The following is a 15,298-nucleotide window of genomic DNA, read 5'->3' as shown; positions in this document are numbered from 1 at the left end:
TGTCCCTGACTTGTCTCACCTCTGTGCGTCCAATCATCACTTCTCTCCGAAACCCCCCCCATGGAGCGAGCATGTTGAAAGGCAGCTATATTGGCGTCCTGCTGGGATCGCAAAAGACCCGGGAAATGGGGAGAAAATAAGGCTACATTGTTCCGAATGAGCTAGTGTGGAGTGAGCCTGTTGTCAAATGTCATAGGTTGACTACGAATGTGACCCAAATACCGAACAAGGAAGAGAGCGATTAAAGCAAACACTGACAACAGGACTAATCCAGATTCATTAGCGGCTGCAATTAGACTGCAGCACATCTGACTATAAACAAACACCAATCAAAATCAGCTCAAATCATCATCGCAATTACTGCCCATCATGCAGCAATCCTTAAGTGCTGATATATTACTTCAATCATCTGCTCCTTCCACATTCCAATTTTTAAACCGCAGAAATGTTACTTAGATCCTGTATTTTTCAGTTTTACACTTTTTTCCCCAAAACATTTCCAAAAAAGCTATTTACCTCTTCCTAACACATCTTGCAACCAATTCAAAAATATTTTACATTCAAACTGTTCATATCATTTAGAACATTTATGTTGCTATTTATCACATTCAGGATACTCATTTGCTCCCAAAAACGTATATATACGTTCTTTTAAATGTTTTAAGCGTCCCAAAGATGTACTTATAAGTTTTTTTTTTTAATGCTAGAGCGTAAAGGCTTTGATGCAGCCTCTGAACTGAAGAGAATGCTTGAAGCAATGGTAGTTATTACAAAAAAAGGCCAGTATGTGGCAGCAGAGTATAAGAGATCAACCAGGGCCATGTTTTTCCCCACTGTTTTAAGCAGATTGGTGAATCATGATCAAACTTAGCTATATTCTAATGCTAATTGCTGCAAAATGGCAACAGACAGAAATTTATTTATTTTTCCTGATGAAGGAAGAGACTAATCTTTCTTTTGGTAGGTTCCATGTTTTTATAGCAATAGAACACAATGCTCTTTGGGCAAAATCAGTCCAAATCCAGTAAAACAGCCGGGAGTGAAGGGGTTTGCTTTAGTAAAAATGCCTGGGAGTGAATGAGTTGATCAAAATTCAATTACAATTTCAATTATTACACTCTAAAATGACAAAATCAGAATAATTGTAAAAAAAATTATTAATACTAATTTGGAGCTGTTTGAGGTGTTTAAATTCATACATTTGCACTTTTTTCTTTTTTAAATAAACTTTGTTTAATCCAAAAGGAACTTGCATAAATACAGTGTTTCAAAAATTTTATTTGTTTTAATATTTTTTTTTTTTATGTTTAAACATTTTCTTGTTTTGGACCAAAAAAAACAAATGTCGTCCTAATGGTGATTTTAATTATTACCATAATAATCCTGATTAATATTTTCTTCATAATCGAGCAGCCCTAATTCAGATTTTATTGTTTTTTTCTGCTTAGTGCAAATTTCCACATTTTCCAGTATTGCCACTTTTGTTCACAATAACTTTACCACATCAATGCAGACATTTTACTGATTCATTTCATCCTTCCACAAATTTTCTTGACCAAATCAAATCGTTCGGCTCATTCGGGATATCTATTTCCAAAATTGCCACATTTTTGACGACACCCACCAATCATAACCCAGCGTAAATCATCACTGGCTTTATGAGGTTTGATGTGAGCAAGAGTGTTTGATTGGGGGAATCCGATGAGAGAGACCAGCATCCCCCCGCTTTGTGCCACATGCTTTGATGTCAAATACATGGCGGGGGTTTTCGGGTTCATATGAGAGCTGCAGAAATTGGGTCTGAGGGGGTTGCCTAATGAAGGAGCCATTTCACCATCTACATCAAGACAAACAGTACTGTATATGATGATTTACAAGAATAATGCAAAATCCCTAATCCCCCCCCTCTCCTCCCGACTGTTTCATTATGAAGTATTTGACTTAATTGCGTGATGTTTGTGCACGTGTGTACGACACACAAAAGAGCACTCTCCAAGCATTAAACAGCCCAGAAAAAGCGGCCCTAATTGGAAAACTGTGCGGGGAGAGGGAGCATAAATAGAGCTCAATCAAAGCGTTTGTAGGAGCACACTGAAACCCCGTATGAGATATTGATTGACAAGGCTCATAATGATATTATATTAAACAGCTGTTTCCTCCCAGATGGTGGCGGCAGGTTGATGGAAAAGCTGTTTCTTTTTCTGCTATGGCACAGATGTTTGCAGACTTTGGAGGAAATTATACACTCACTCGCACAGCGTAGTAAAAATATTCACATTTAGGGCTCGGATTATGATTATGTTTTCTGTTTCGTGTGGAAAGCTTTACAAACCGTTTTTATGGGATTTCCTCTAAGGTAATGCGCAGATGTAATGTGATTATGAATTTATGAAGTGGAAGGAACCACATTTATGATAAAAGTATTCTGCTTGTGAGGGGAATTTGTAGATTGATGTGACGTGAGTAACAATTTTTCAAGCGTCAATTATTTATTTCCAGATGATGTCCTTGCTTGTTGGTGACAAAAGCCGCGTAAGCGTTTCCACTTTGGATCCATTTGCTGGTTATTTCACGTGATTTTGTCTCGTTCATAGTGTATACTGCACGTAAGTAGCTCAGAAGTAATGCCAAACAAATGGGAGGTAGTGATGAAAAATGCAAAAACAATGTAAGTCTCCTGGTGTGTATAAAGAATAATTGTTTTCACCACTTGTTATTGTACATATTAGCTTTCTAGATACATAACAGAACACACAATGAGCATTTGGACGATACGCTCACCTGCTGGGGACTTGTCTGTCTCCTCCATGGTCCTGCATTCTCTGCACAGCACTGATCCTCTGAAGAGTGCAGGAACCTGATGCAAACAGGTAAAATAAAAAAAAAGGTCGAAAATGCTCCAAATCCTGTGCAGGTCCTTGAAGAATCTCAACACCTTGGATGACAGACTGACTTGATGTTGATATGCTCTTTCAGTTGATTCTCATCCTGTTCCTTGAAAGGCTTTGAGACTACTTGTCCGGAGGAGGATGCAGTGATCGCATCATGATGGGTGCTGAGGTGTGCAAGCTCGGATCATCTCTCCTCTGGCAGAAGGCTAAGGAGGAGGGGGGGGCGCCTGCGGAGGGTGAGAAGGGGGAGCTGTTTATCTTTCGCTCCTCCAGTGCTCCCGCATGACCCACTTCAGTCCCAGTCATTCACAAACACAAGAAGCCAGAAGAAGGCTGCGCATCCGGCGTAGGTGAGTACGTTCCACTCCGGCTCAGTTTCCGTGTCCTGGTGGGGTGAGGGAGATGGGTGCGAGGTTGAAATGTGGTGCAGGGGATGGGGATTGTTTGTGGCTCAGATGTTGCTCCTGTGCTGGTCCCCTAGTACTCGGCTCTCCTCATTGTTCGCCGTCTGCACTGCTCACATGCGCAGGGTCCTAGTGCCTCTCAATCCATTTCTAACACCACTAAAGTGGCAATTTTCTATTCTTTTCATTTCTAATTACTAGTTATTAATTGCAAAACAGCCACAAGAGGGTGGTATCAGTCGCTGTTATCAATACTTGCCCATTCCTACTAATAACTAGAAGACTAAGTGCAATTTCTGGAGAAATTGCGTGGGAATGTTGAAAGCTGCATGCTAATAGTTGACTGCTAAGATTTGAATGCATGTGGAATGCTTATGAAGTAAACTGAGAGATAAATTATGAAATTATGACCTCTTGGTTGCTGGACAATGTCCTTTACCAACTGTGCCACCGACCTGGTCATGATGATAAGGGCGTGGAAAGTGATACTTAGAAAAAGTTCAATGTCTATCCCATTGAAAATGAATGGGAAAAAGTTGATATTCCAAGTTAAATTGTACAAATACGAATACCCCGGGAGGCGTGGATTTTTTAAGCTAGTTGAAATTTGAACAGTGTAAATTGGAAGTGTAAATTGGATTGCTGAAGCATTCCCACAATCATACATTTTAATTTTACTTGAATATCCCACTACTAAAGGCCCATGAAAAATAGAATGGATCGCCACAAACTGTTCATAACCTCAGGTGACATTGTTGTAAATAACTGTCCCCGCAACTCACTTTATCAGTCCCAGGTCCGACCCCCGAGTGTAGAATCAGCGCACTACTACTCCCGTTATTGCACTTTGAGTGATTTGAGCGCTCGAAAGGAACAAGCTGCTCCACTCTTGCATAATTCAACAGCTTGGGCACTTCACGCGGTGACTTTGCCAACTGTCCCTATTAGGCAATTAATTCACAGCACTGGCATGTCCCCGTAACTGTACATGATGAACAACAGCTCTCCTGCCAAGCACTGTTTGCTAAGATGAACTGTTGAGACAGCTTGGACGTGACAGGAATGACCTGAAGGAGACATGACGATCATTAGTGGATGGATGGCTGCATGCATGGGTCGATAAATGGAAGGAATGGTATTTCCCAACTTTTACTGAGCCAATGCATGGACTGTATTTTACATGGTACACCACCTGGCAAATGAATCACACAATCACATATTTATTTACACAGTAAATAAATGCCCAGACTTAAACCCGAGAGAGCATGCATTTTAACTGCTAAAGCGGCCACAGATTGTTCTAATTAAAACAGACCCAGATTTCACACTGGCTAAGTATATTTGTTAGTAAAGCGAGAAAAAAATAAAAAAATATCAGCACATTTTGGGATATTTTTATTGGTGGTGTGAAATTTATCCAGTGTAAAATCTGTGGAATTAAGGTCGATTGACATAAAAATATCACCAAATTTAACTTTTTTTTTGTTTGTTTTTGGTTGGGGGTTTGGAGGACCAAAACTGCCAAAATTAAAAATAAATAAATGACTAAAGGTGAAAATACAAATGGATATAAAAATATAATTTAGTTATTAAATACAAAAAATAAATATAAATAAAAACAACTATATGCAATATATATATTTGAATTTATTTATTTTATCCATTTTTTTTTATTTTATTTTTTTAATCACTGCAATCAGTCCCCCTTTGGCAAGTAAAAATGCATGCTCAAATGAGTTTAAGTCTGGAGATTTGTACCGTCACTTCACAATAGTATCTCTGATAGTTTCTCAACAAACAAAACCTGCAAACTAAATTACACAATAATTTGATCTGTTCCTACACTTCCTAAAAATGTGATACCTTATTACAAATAATTGTATAGGGAAAAAAATGTATGTAATTCCGTTAATGTTTTCATTAAAAGCAAAAATTTTCCCCCTTTTGCTTCTACTTTATCACTCTGACTCATTTTAATTAACCTAATCCAAGTCCGGACTGGATTGTGTGTACCAAGAGGAACAGAACAGATGCATCTACTGCAATGTGGTAAACGGGCCAAATTTTTATTTTATTTTTTTTATTTTATCAGGGCTATCACGGAAACAGCGCTGCTATTAATCATAGTGAAGGTCGAGTATTCATGCTGACAGCAGGGAGCAGCGAAGGTCAAGCACACCAAGGGGGCTAAGACGCCTTCGAACTATTAACAGATGTAACAGTAACAGGCTGCTCTGCTGCGGCCACTCTGTCTTTCATCTCCTTTTTGCCACACTCTAGACTGGCGGCCTAGTTTTCTACTTTTTGTGTGTCGCCTCAAGTTTCCACTTTCCACCTGGCCTTGTTTCTTTCTTGTTACCAAATCTTTGCTCCTGAAATTGCTTCCCGTGTCCTTGCTGCCCTATAAACGGCAATGGAGCGATACAAGCTCAAGTTCAAATGGCCTCTTTACTGAGTAAAGTTTCTTCTCTAACTTTTTGTTGCCATTTTGTGTTCAACGGTGTCTTATGAGTGTGACATTTAGCAAACAGAAAGAAATAAAGGCACAATAGCACTGCAGTGCTAATCCGCTCATCAGGATTATAACAGAGGAAAGACATTCCAATTTTGAGTATGGATATTTTCCAAATATTTGTAACAGAATCAAATATAAGAAATAATGTGAAAAGCCATTTAGCAAAAATGAAGTACAATGGCATACCCAGTACATGCCCCTTCTTTAACAGTAAAAATTTAAAGTATTACTGAAAAGGGAAGATATGAATCCAATGTGTTTATTTATTTGTTACATTTAGTTTCATTAAATAACAAAGCTTATTTACGCTTTTTGAAAGCGCCTTCTGTGAACTAGACTACAATTCCCACAATGCCACGCACCCCAATGACGTCACAAGCAAGCGCCCATAACCTTGTGCTGTGCTTGCACTGCTGCTGTATCAGCTCAAAACGCAATTACTGAATTTATTTAGTATACGTACATTTATCTACAATGAAGAAGTATGTGTTGCCAATTTCTTTCTTTGGAACCGTTTTTGGATGTGCTGTCTTACTGAAGTGAGTAGCTCTTGAATGAGTAATGTTTAAATTGTACTGCAAATTCTGCAACAGTATTATGCATATTTATATCGTGCTATGTTTTGTGTGTGTAGTGGCTTACTGTAAATACACGTGATTTTGTCTGCTTTTTGTTTTCCCTCAGATAATTATTTTCTATCGAAAGATATAACTAAACTTAATTGATTTGATTTTTAAAACTATAGATTTAATGTCAGTTTTTTTTTTGCTCTTACACGAAATTATCTTATCCTAGAGAAGGGGCATGCTTTTCTCATTATGCACATATAGACAGGGAAAAAATTAATACTGGTAGTTTTTGTGAATGGAGGAACTTAGCTGCAGAATACTCAGCAAAGCACATGTCAACTACACATAGGAAGGCTGAAAGCCGAGATTTGAACCCAAACCACAGAAATGCGAGCCAGATATTGTAGCAAAGGAGTCTATCTCAACTCTTGATTTGATTCCTTTCACAGAAATTACATGACCGGGGGCCGGTGTCCTAGCAAAGCCAAGCTAAATGGGAAGACGGTGATTATAACAGGGGCCAACACAGGGATTGGCAAAGAGACTGCACAGGAACTGGCCCGGAGAGGTGTGGAAATATGATGATTAGTGTTAGCGACCAAGTACAATTAGTAGCTAAATAAATGTTGTAAAACAAACATGTTTAAAAGATAAAATGCAAATGTATGTAATGTAAAAAGTCACATAAAACTGATCTGTGTTTTATAAATGTTTTGTAATGGATTAAAGAAAAGTTGAAGCCACTGTAACATTATGCACAGTTCAAATTTATAAAGAGCCTGCATCCTACACAAGCACATTAAGTGTGACAAAGTTGTGTTTTTCAGCCAATCCTTTGGTTATATTCGACTAAAAATCTTTCGAGTAGGTGAGTTATGGAATGGCTTCTCATCAAGTGTTCACTGTATCTAATACTGCTTTGCCTCACTTTTCTTCATGATCAGGTGGTCGGATCATTATGGGATGTCGAGACATGGAGAAGTGCGAGGCGGCCGCGAGAGAAATCCGGGGTAACACCCTGAATCCTCATGTTTACGCCTGCCACCTTGACTTGGCCTCTATGAAATCCATACGGGACTTCGCTGAGAGGATCAAGGAAAGTGAGTTCATAAAAAAACACGTTACACAATCTTATTTGGTCCACAGCTCTGTGCTGTACGGTAAAATAATGTTTTCTTGAAAATGATATTGCCTTATAGAGGAGCAGCGTGTGGATGTGCTAATAAACAATGCCGGGGTCATGAGATGTCCTGCCTGGAAAACAGAGGATGGCTTTGACATGCAGTTTGGAGTTAACCACTTAGGTACATGCACAATTTGAATGAAGCACATTGGACTAGTGGTTAGCATGTCTGGCTTGCAGTCTAGGTTTGAATCTCATCTAGTAAGTGAAAATTATAAAGACAAACTTGTGTGGTTGTTTTAAATATGCATTTCTGTTAAGTTGTAAACTGAAAATGCATAGATGGATGGAAATTATATAACATCTTTCCAATTGAGACATAGCGAGAGGGTATTCTATTTTGAGCCAAAACCCATTAAAATGACTCACCATGAAAAATGACGAATATTTTCTTCTATCTGCCTCCAGGCCACTTCTTATTGACCAATCTTCTGCTGGATAGGTTAAAAGAATCCGCCCCCAGCAGAGTGATCAACTTGGCCTCGCTCGCCCACCTGATTGGAAAGATGGACTTTGAGGACCTGAACTGGGAGAAGAAAAAGTTTGATACCAAGCAAGCGTACTGTCAGAGCAAGCTTGCCAATGTTCTCTTCACCAGAGAGCTGGCCAAGCGTTTACAAGGCAAGTCAAGTGGCGCGTGTGGGAGGCAGTAACAGATTTTATTGTTATTTCTTATTTACATTTCTACAGGATGAGCCAAAAGTAGGTATACACTTTTAATAAATCTCATTCACTCCCAGCCATTTTTACGGAAGCAACCCCTTCACTCCTGGCTGTCCACAGAGTATTGTGTTCTATTGCTAAACCTGTTGAAAACACTGGCAAAAAGAGCTTGTTGCAACATGGGCTTGACTGATCTCTTATACTCTGCTGCCACCTGCTGGCCGTTTTTGTAATAACTACCATTGCTTTAAGTGACTTCTTCATGTCAGAAGCTGTATCAAAGCCTTATGTATGTTCTAGCATTAAAAACAAACAAACAAACATAAAATACGTATAAATATGTTTTTGGGAGTGAAGGATAAAGTATTAAAAACATATTTATACGTTTTTTGGGTTTTGTTTTGTTTTGTTTTAAGTAAAGGAGGGAAGCATACAAAGGAGGTTTGAAGAAAGGAACGGAAAGGAAGAGGAAAAGAAGGGGCTCATGAAGTCAGGTAGAAAAATGGCAAGTTTTGGTTGAAACTAAGGAAGTATGTAAAACAGTGAGTCTGGGGGAAGGAAAAAAACAAATAACAAATGAAGGTTGGATGGAAGAAAGGAGGCCAGTAAAGAGGGAAGGCAGGCAAAAAAAAAAAAGCAAACGAAGGAAGGATGTATGAATAACAATCTGGGGAAATGATGGAGGGAAAAGGGTGGTCAGGAAGGGGAAAAAAAGCTGTTCTCGGGGAAAGGAAGGCAAGGAAGGGGTCTGATGAATAAAGGCAGAAAAGTAGGTTTAACAAAGGATGAAAGTTGAAAGATGAAAGTATGATTCAAGAATAAAAAGCCGTTCTTAGAGGAAACAAGTCAGGAAGGAGGGAAGTTTGGAACGAAGGAAGAAAAGTGTAAAAGTACATGAGGTGAAGAAAGGTAGGAAGGCAGAAAAGAGGTCAAAATGGAATGTAAGGTAGGACATAAAAGTAAGTTTCAGCAAAGGAAGGATGGAAGTATCCATTCAAGAAATAACAAAGGCAACTCTGAGGAAATGAAGGAGGTTGGGAAGGCAAAGATGCCAAGAAAAAATTGATTTTTTTTCCCTTGTCCTCAATGTTGTTATATGTGACAGGCACAGGAGTCACGGTGAATGCTGTGCACCCCGGCATTGTTTCCACTCAGCTTGGCAGGCACACTGGCCTGCACCAATCCCAAGTCTCCACCACTGTGCTCAGTGAGTATAGTAGAATTTTTTTGTGTGGCGAGTGAGTTTGTGCTCTTTAATTCACATGTAACCTGTTAAAAATCCCATATCCTTCAACTTAACCGGATACTTCAGAATCCTACCAGAGTCATGACGTTGTCAGGGGACCAGAGGAAGGATCAAAGGAAAGAAAGATGAAACAAAGTGAAATCCAGCACCAACCACACACCACCTAACAAACACAGAGTTACAAAACTAGAATCTTTCACCAACCCCAGCAACATTTAAATTCCAACAGATTAGGGAGACCTCAAGAGACCGGAGGAAAGACTAAAGTAAGGAAAGAAGGATAGATGAGGCAGAGTGACATCCACAAGCACCAGCCTCCATTGATTTAGCGACCAGTGGGAGAGTATAGTAGAATTCTTGAAAAGAAAAGAAAAAGCAGCTTCCATTTTGAATAATAATAATAATAATAATAATAATAAGCACCTGTTTTCAAGTAGACATTTTGGCAGCCACCTTGGAAATGCTTGCCCATCAATGCGATGGCCATTTAAAAAAAAAAAAAAAAAAAAAAAAAAGGCGTGGAGTCCATTATTGGCAAGTGGAAAACACTCCAGACGCTTTTTAGACTTCAATTGGAATGTTCAAATTTATGATGATAGGCCAGGCTTTGCTCAAGAGCAACATTTCATTTTTGCGATGGAAATACGGGCCCACTAATTAGTGGATAAAAAGAACAAGGCCACACAGCTCATGTATATTTCCCCATGTTTGTGTAGCCATTTACAATTCAAATCAACAAAACTGTTTGAACACTCGCCAATGTTTCTGCCGCCATCACGCTCTCTCTCCCCAGGTCCCCTTTTCTCCCTTCTGGTTAAGAACCCAGAGCTGGGAGCCCAGCCCAGCGTCTACCTGGCCGTGGCTGAAGAGCTGGAGGGGGTGACGGGACGCTACTACGACGTGTTGACAGAAAAGGAGCCAGCTCCGCAGGCCATGGATGAGGATGCAGCTCGCAGGTTGTGGGAGATTAGCAGCAGGCTGGTGGGTCTGAAGGAGGACGACGGACAGAACAGCAATTCCTGCCACGCCAACCTGCCGGCACAAAGTCAACAAGCACATGGACATAAGCCAGGACCAGTTGTTGGGGCTGTGGGGTTGTAGCACGTTTGTTCTACTGCCCCGGACCGGCAGCAATAATGGACTACGGTGGTGCCTTGAGTTACAAATTTGTTTAGTGACTCAAACACATGTATGTCAAATCATCTTTTCCCATTGAAATGAATAGAAATGCCGGTAATCCATTCCAGTTTAGGCCGAGTTACTGGACGTTCTGGAATCTGGAGAATCTTCACAGCATGTCTGTTTTTAACCTGCAGAAATAAAATTGTCTATATGCTATTTATTTTTCAGGGTAATGTTTTAAGATGCAATCAAAATGTTATTAAAGTATTTTGTTATCTTAGTTTGTGGCATATTTATTATGGTTGAAGTCATGAATATAAACGACTAAATCCATTTTCGGGGCTGGCAACAATTAAATTTTTCACTATTAGCAGCAAGGCTCAATTGATTTCAGTAAACATATTTTTGCTCACATGCCTTTGTGCTATATTTCTTTTAAGCAAGTTTCCCTGGAAAAAAAAAAAAAAAAAGAAGTCATGGACGAAAGTGCCAAAAATTTAATTATCAGTGCTTGCAAAATATCCGCAAGGTAGGCACTAGTCTTTGAATCGAATATCTCCACAAGAGATTTTACTGTTATTGTTGCTCGTTTTGAGAGATGCTGGGACAATTTTTAAAGGTCACTCTAATGGGATTATAGAACTTTATTCTCCAAACATTTTATGTATTTCTCTATAATGAATTCATCATAAACATTACGACTTTTTTTTCTAACTACAATAGTCAACTTTATAAATTCCTATGGTATTTTGAGCCACATCGTAGCTAAATTCAATTTAGATTGAGGTCCGAAACGCCTGCCCCTTTGGTCATTGCCAATCGAACCCGATTTGGTAATTTAAGCAGTACCGCCACCTGGCGGTCAATAACAAAATAACTAATTACTGTACAGTATATCTGACTTAACCGACATCGCAAATCTTTCGTCACATTTTGGAATAACTAATTATTACAAATCATTAATAGCTGTACTTATTATTATTACTTATGATTGATGTAAATATAAAATTCATTAAGTGTTTAGTGAAATAAAATATGTTGAATATACATGTAAAATCGTTCAAAATCATTAATCGCAAATTACCGCTATATAAATGAAACAAAATATATAAAAATAATTTAGAAATACATGCTACAGTATTAATTTGAAACAAATCGATTGAAAACTACATTTCCCAGAAGGCCCTGTAAACAGCCGTCCGAAAAACTAGCGTCCAAGGTACAAACAACTGTTCCAACTTCACAAGTAAGGGACGTATAAAAAGGCACACTGGAAGACTAACCTCGATCATTTTTTTGGAAATTGACGCTTTCAAATTTCTTTTCGGCGCTCTCGAACAGTTTGCTCTTCGACAGGTAAAGAAAAACAGGCTAAAGTTAGCTAGATGTCTCATAGACTTTGATTGCAGAGTACGGGACAGCACCAAGATGCTAACACACACAAAAAGTTGTGAATTAGGTTTTCATTTAAGATTGATTCCAGGTAATGAAGAGATTTTATGAACACCCTCTATTTAAACCATAATATTGGATTTAACAGTACAGCATCATTGTGTGTACACATACCGTCCATGCATTAGTGGCATGTTTGATGAAAGTCCTTTTTCCATGTCTCTTCTTTAGGATGGCAGAACCACAGCGAGTATGTGATGTGCTACCTGAAGACATTGCTTCTGATGACTGCCTGACTTCATACACTCACATCTACAGCCCAGACTTACTCAAGTAAGTATCGAGTACTGTATTGGACAATAAATCTATGTGGTTTAGAATGACCACATTGCTAAATAGTAGCAGTCTGGCATAGTGATTATGACATGAAGTGACTGTGAAATCTTGATCTTTTCAGAGATCAGGTAGCATTTATCACAGGTGGTGGATCAGGAATTGGACTACGCATAGCAGAAATCTTCATGAGGTGAGAATAGATGCTGCCCTACTTAACTTCAGTGGAATCGGCATTATGTGAATAATTATTTGTAAAATTCCTGCCGTGTTATTTTTAAATTGAAATACTGAAATAAATTAACGTTTCTACACTATTCTAATTGCATTTTGAATTTGAATAACTGGACACAAATAACAAAATGACATTAGTGCAAATCAAAACAAGTGAAATTTCCTTTCAGGCACGGCTGTGACACTGTGATTGCCAGCAGAAACAAAGATAAGCTCACTGAGGTTTTAATTATCTTGTGATTACCTTTGCCAAAATGTCGGTCTTGGATGATTATCGTTGAATGTCTCCTCCAGGTGGCGAAGAAGCTGTGTGCCGTTTCAGGACGACGCTGCCTCCCGTTGTGCTTGGACGTGAGGCAACCCGAGAGCATTTCAGCGGCTGTGGATGAGACCCTCAAAGAACTGGGCCGCATAGACATCCTTGTTAACAGTAAGACTCAAAATTTATTTAAAATTAATCAACCAGTTATTTAATACAATTCATTTAAATAATGTGAAATATAGATACAATTGTATATTATACTCATGTATTTTTGTAATTTTATTTGCATTTAAATAACCAATTATATAATTAGGCAATTTGAATATAGATGAAAATTTGTTTTACTCATGTTTTCTGTACAATAAATAAACACATTATTTAATATATGTTAATAAAGGGAAATATTTTTGAATGGGTTATTTTAATAATAAATACAGTGCATTCTCATTTTTTTTTATATTTTGTGTATATAATTAATTTATTATAATGATTTAACAAAATATTTTGCTAATATTTTTCAATCAATTGTTAACCAATTATTTAATTATATTTATACATAATTCATTCCATTTCAAGGAAAATAGGTAAATCAAATTATTACATGACTCTTGATAATGTAATTGCACAGTGGTCCAGTTTAAAAAACAGAGTGAGCCTTATGTGACCCTGGAACAAAGATCAAGTGTGAAAGATTTTGGCTTAATCATCAACTTTTCTTTTATCTTTTCATGCCAATCTCTCTTTCGTCTCTCACACAAGATTGTGTCACTTGAAACAAATCATCAATTCAAGGTTTGGCGTCTTTTGACAGATGCTGCCGGAAACTTCCTGTGTCCCGCCAGTGCTCTCTCCTTCAACGCCTTCAAGACCATTATGGAGATCGACACCTTGGGAACGTTCAACACCAGCAAAGTTGTGTATGAGAAGTGGTTCAAGGTACAGCAGCCACCACAAGAGGGCAGTGAATATTTGGATTCAATTTTGTCATTAAATCTATATTTAGAATATCTAATTGATTTTTGTGATCAGGATCACGGAGGCAACATTGTCAACATCTCTGCAACACTTGGATACAAGGGACAAGCGCTCCAAGTGCATGCTGGATCTGCTAAAGCTGCAAATGGTAAGACCTCTTTATAATTGACAGTTTTAAGAATTTGAATATTTCTCCTATTCCGAGATGCCATGACCAAGCATTTGGCAGTGGAGTGGGGACCCAGTGGGGTGAGAGTGAATGCTGTGGCTCCTGGTCCGATATCTGGCACAGAGGGCTTCCGCAGACTGGGTAAAAAAACAAATGTGCATCTTTTTACATGAGAGATCAAATTGATTTAATCAATTAGCCAGTGAAAGAGTTTTGCCTTCACTAAAACAACAGTTCTGGACAACACCTTTTTTTTTTTTTTTTTTTTTTTTTTAAACATCTAAGGTGGTCCGACAGGGGAGTCCGCCGGGCTGTTCCGGTCAATTCCCTTGCAACGATCAGGCAACAAGACCGAGATGGCCCACTGCACGCTTTTCTTAGCCAGCCGGGCCTCGTCGTACGTGACCGGAGCCATCCTGGTGGCGGACGGCGGGTCGTGGCTGACCTCCGCCAACGACATCTCCAAGCTGATGGGTATAGCCTCCTCTAAATCCGCTAAACTCTGAGCAGGGGGCTCTTCTGTCCTCCTCCTGATCCAGGTGTGTAGGAGGAGGTGTGGCTTTTCGAATGACGTGTAGAAAATGGAAGTGAATTTATTTTGTTTGCCTGTCACTATATGTCTCTGTCATAGATGGCGAAATTATTTGTAATATGTAAATGGCTATATTTAGACTAATTAAGTGCAATTGAATCATTTCTTGCAGCATCACTGATTTATTTTTTTTTTTTTATAATATGCCTCACAATGACACTGCAAAAATAATGTATATTTCTTCTTTATTTCAGGTTATTGGTCATCTGAGAAGAGAGACAAATAAAAATGAACAAAACTGTAGCATATTTGCTGTATGTTTGAAGACTGTGATGCACGAACTCTACATTGCCGTCAGTTGCTTTTGTCCAGACTTAATTAAGCAACATCCTTTAGTTTTAAATCTTTATTGTGTCATTGTGTCTTTTTTTTTTCTCACTTCGAAGATTGTGTTTCTCAATAAAGTTGTCAGGTCTATGTGAAAATATTTTTTCCTGGATTTTTTTTTTTTTTTTAGACTTTTGGCAGCAACAATAGGTCTGTAATTAGTAAATAATTTAGCTCCACTCTTATAAAATCAGAATAACTTTTGCTGTTTTCGTTTTTGACGGGAAACTATTAGTTTTGAAAGCGAGGTTACAAAAATATATGTGATAGGTTGCACTACATATTTTATGCCATATCAATAGCCAGTGGACTTTTCAGAAAATTACATAAGATATCTCAACAATTCATAGATGGTAGCGATGAGAATGGTCCCCCTTTGACATAGTGCCCTGCCCTGAATGGCCTCTCATTGAAAATGCCA

At 38.5% G+C, this 15,298-nt stretch overlaps 3 protein-coding genes across 13 annotated transcripts in view; 2 read left to right on the top strand and 1 right to left on the bottom strand.

The window, feature by feature from the left end:
- Positions 1-15,298, bottom strand: part of sbk1 (SH3 domain binding kinase 1) — a 30,267-nt gene that overhangs the window by 14,400 nt on the left and 569 nt on the right. The window contains exons 3-6 of one of the 3 annotated variants that reach the window (XM_077503859.1): positions 12,797-12,954; positions 7,932-10,503; positions 2,954-3,118; positions 2,782-2,857 (exon numbers count right to left, since the gene is read on the bottom strand). In XM_077503859.1, the coding sequence (XP_077359985.1) occupies positions 2,782-2,819 (38 nt within the window). In that variant the 5' untranslated portion in view covers positions 2,820-2,857; positions 2,954-3,118; positions 7,932-10,503; positions 12,797-12,954. Of the gene's footprint in view, positions 1-2,781; positions 3,711-7,931; positions 10,504-12,159; positions 12,260-12,796; positions 12,955-15,298 lie in introns of those variants that run through there. The other 2 variants (XM_077503858.1, XM_077503857.1) reach the window with 2 other exon arrangements.
- LOC144005576 (retinol dehydrogenase 13-like) lies at positions 2,016-10,873 on the top strand. Of its 6 annotated transcripts, XM_077503865.1 has the most exons (10): positions 2,019-2,356; positions 2,500-2,606; positions 2,730-2,870; positions 3,003-3,241; positions 6,829-6,947; positions 7,324-7,479; positions 7,579-7,683; positions 7,971-8,183; positions 9,331-9,432; positions 10,265-10,873. In XM_077503865.1, exons 4-10 carry the CDS (start codon positions 3,174-3,176, stop codon positions 10,570-10,572), a joined length of 1,071 nt encoding a protein of 356 aa, XP_077359991.1. In that variant the 5' UTR covers positions 2,019-2,356; positions 2,500-2,606; positions 2,730-2,870; positions 3,003-3,173; the 3' UTR covers positions 10,573-10,873. The 6 variants fall into 6 exon arrangements, with proteins under 6 accessions (XP_077359993.1, XP_077359991.1, XP_077359989.1 ...); XM_077503863.1 differs by having other exon boundaries at positions 2,019-2,870; positions 2,977-3,241; XM_077503866.1 differs by having other exon boundaries at positions 2,020-2,870; positions 3,003-6,349.
- Positions 11,777-14,984, top strand: decr2 (2,4-dienoyl CoA reductase 2, peroxisomal). Of its 4 annotated transcripts, XM_077503871.1 has the most exons (11): positions 11,777-11,839; positions 11,935-11,949; positions 12,217-12,318; positions 12,443-12,511; positions 12,723-12,774; positions 12,847-12,982; positions 13,626-13,750; positions 13,844-13,937; positions 13,995-14,099; positions 14,244-14,497; positions 14,745-14,984. In XM_077503871.1, exons 3-10 carry the CDS (start codon positions 12,218-12,220, stop codon positions 14,462-14,464), a joined length of 903 nt encoding a protein of 300 aa, XP_077359997.1. In that variant the 5' UTR covers positions 11,777-11,839; positions 11,935-11,949; position 12,217; the 3' UTR covers positions 14,465-14,497; positions 14,745-14,984. The 4 variants fall into 4 exon arrangements, with proteins under 4 accessions (XP_077359997.1, XP_077359996.1, XP_077359995.1 ...); XM_077503870.1 differs by having other exon boundaries at positions 11,784-11,949; positions 14,244-14,432; positions 14,745-14,980; XM_077503869.1 differs by having other exon boundaries at positions 11,784-11,949; positions 14,745-14,980.

Source organism: Festucalex cinctus, chromosome 17, assembly GCF_051991245.1.
Source record: "Festucalex cinctus isolate MCC-2025b chromosome 17, RoL_Fcin_1.0, whole genome shotgun sequence".
Taxonomy (NCBI): domain Eukaryota; kingdom Metazoa; phylum Chordata; class Actinopteri; order Syngnathiformes; family Syngnathidae; genus Festucalex; species Festucalex cinctus.
The sequence above is the reverse complement of the archived record's forward strand: the minus strand, read 5'-3'. Positions and strand labels throughout refer to the sequence as shown.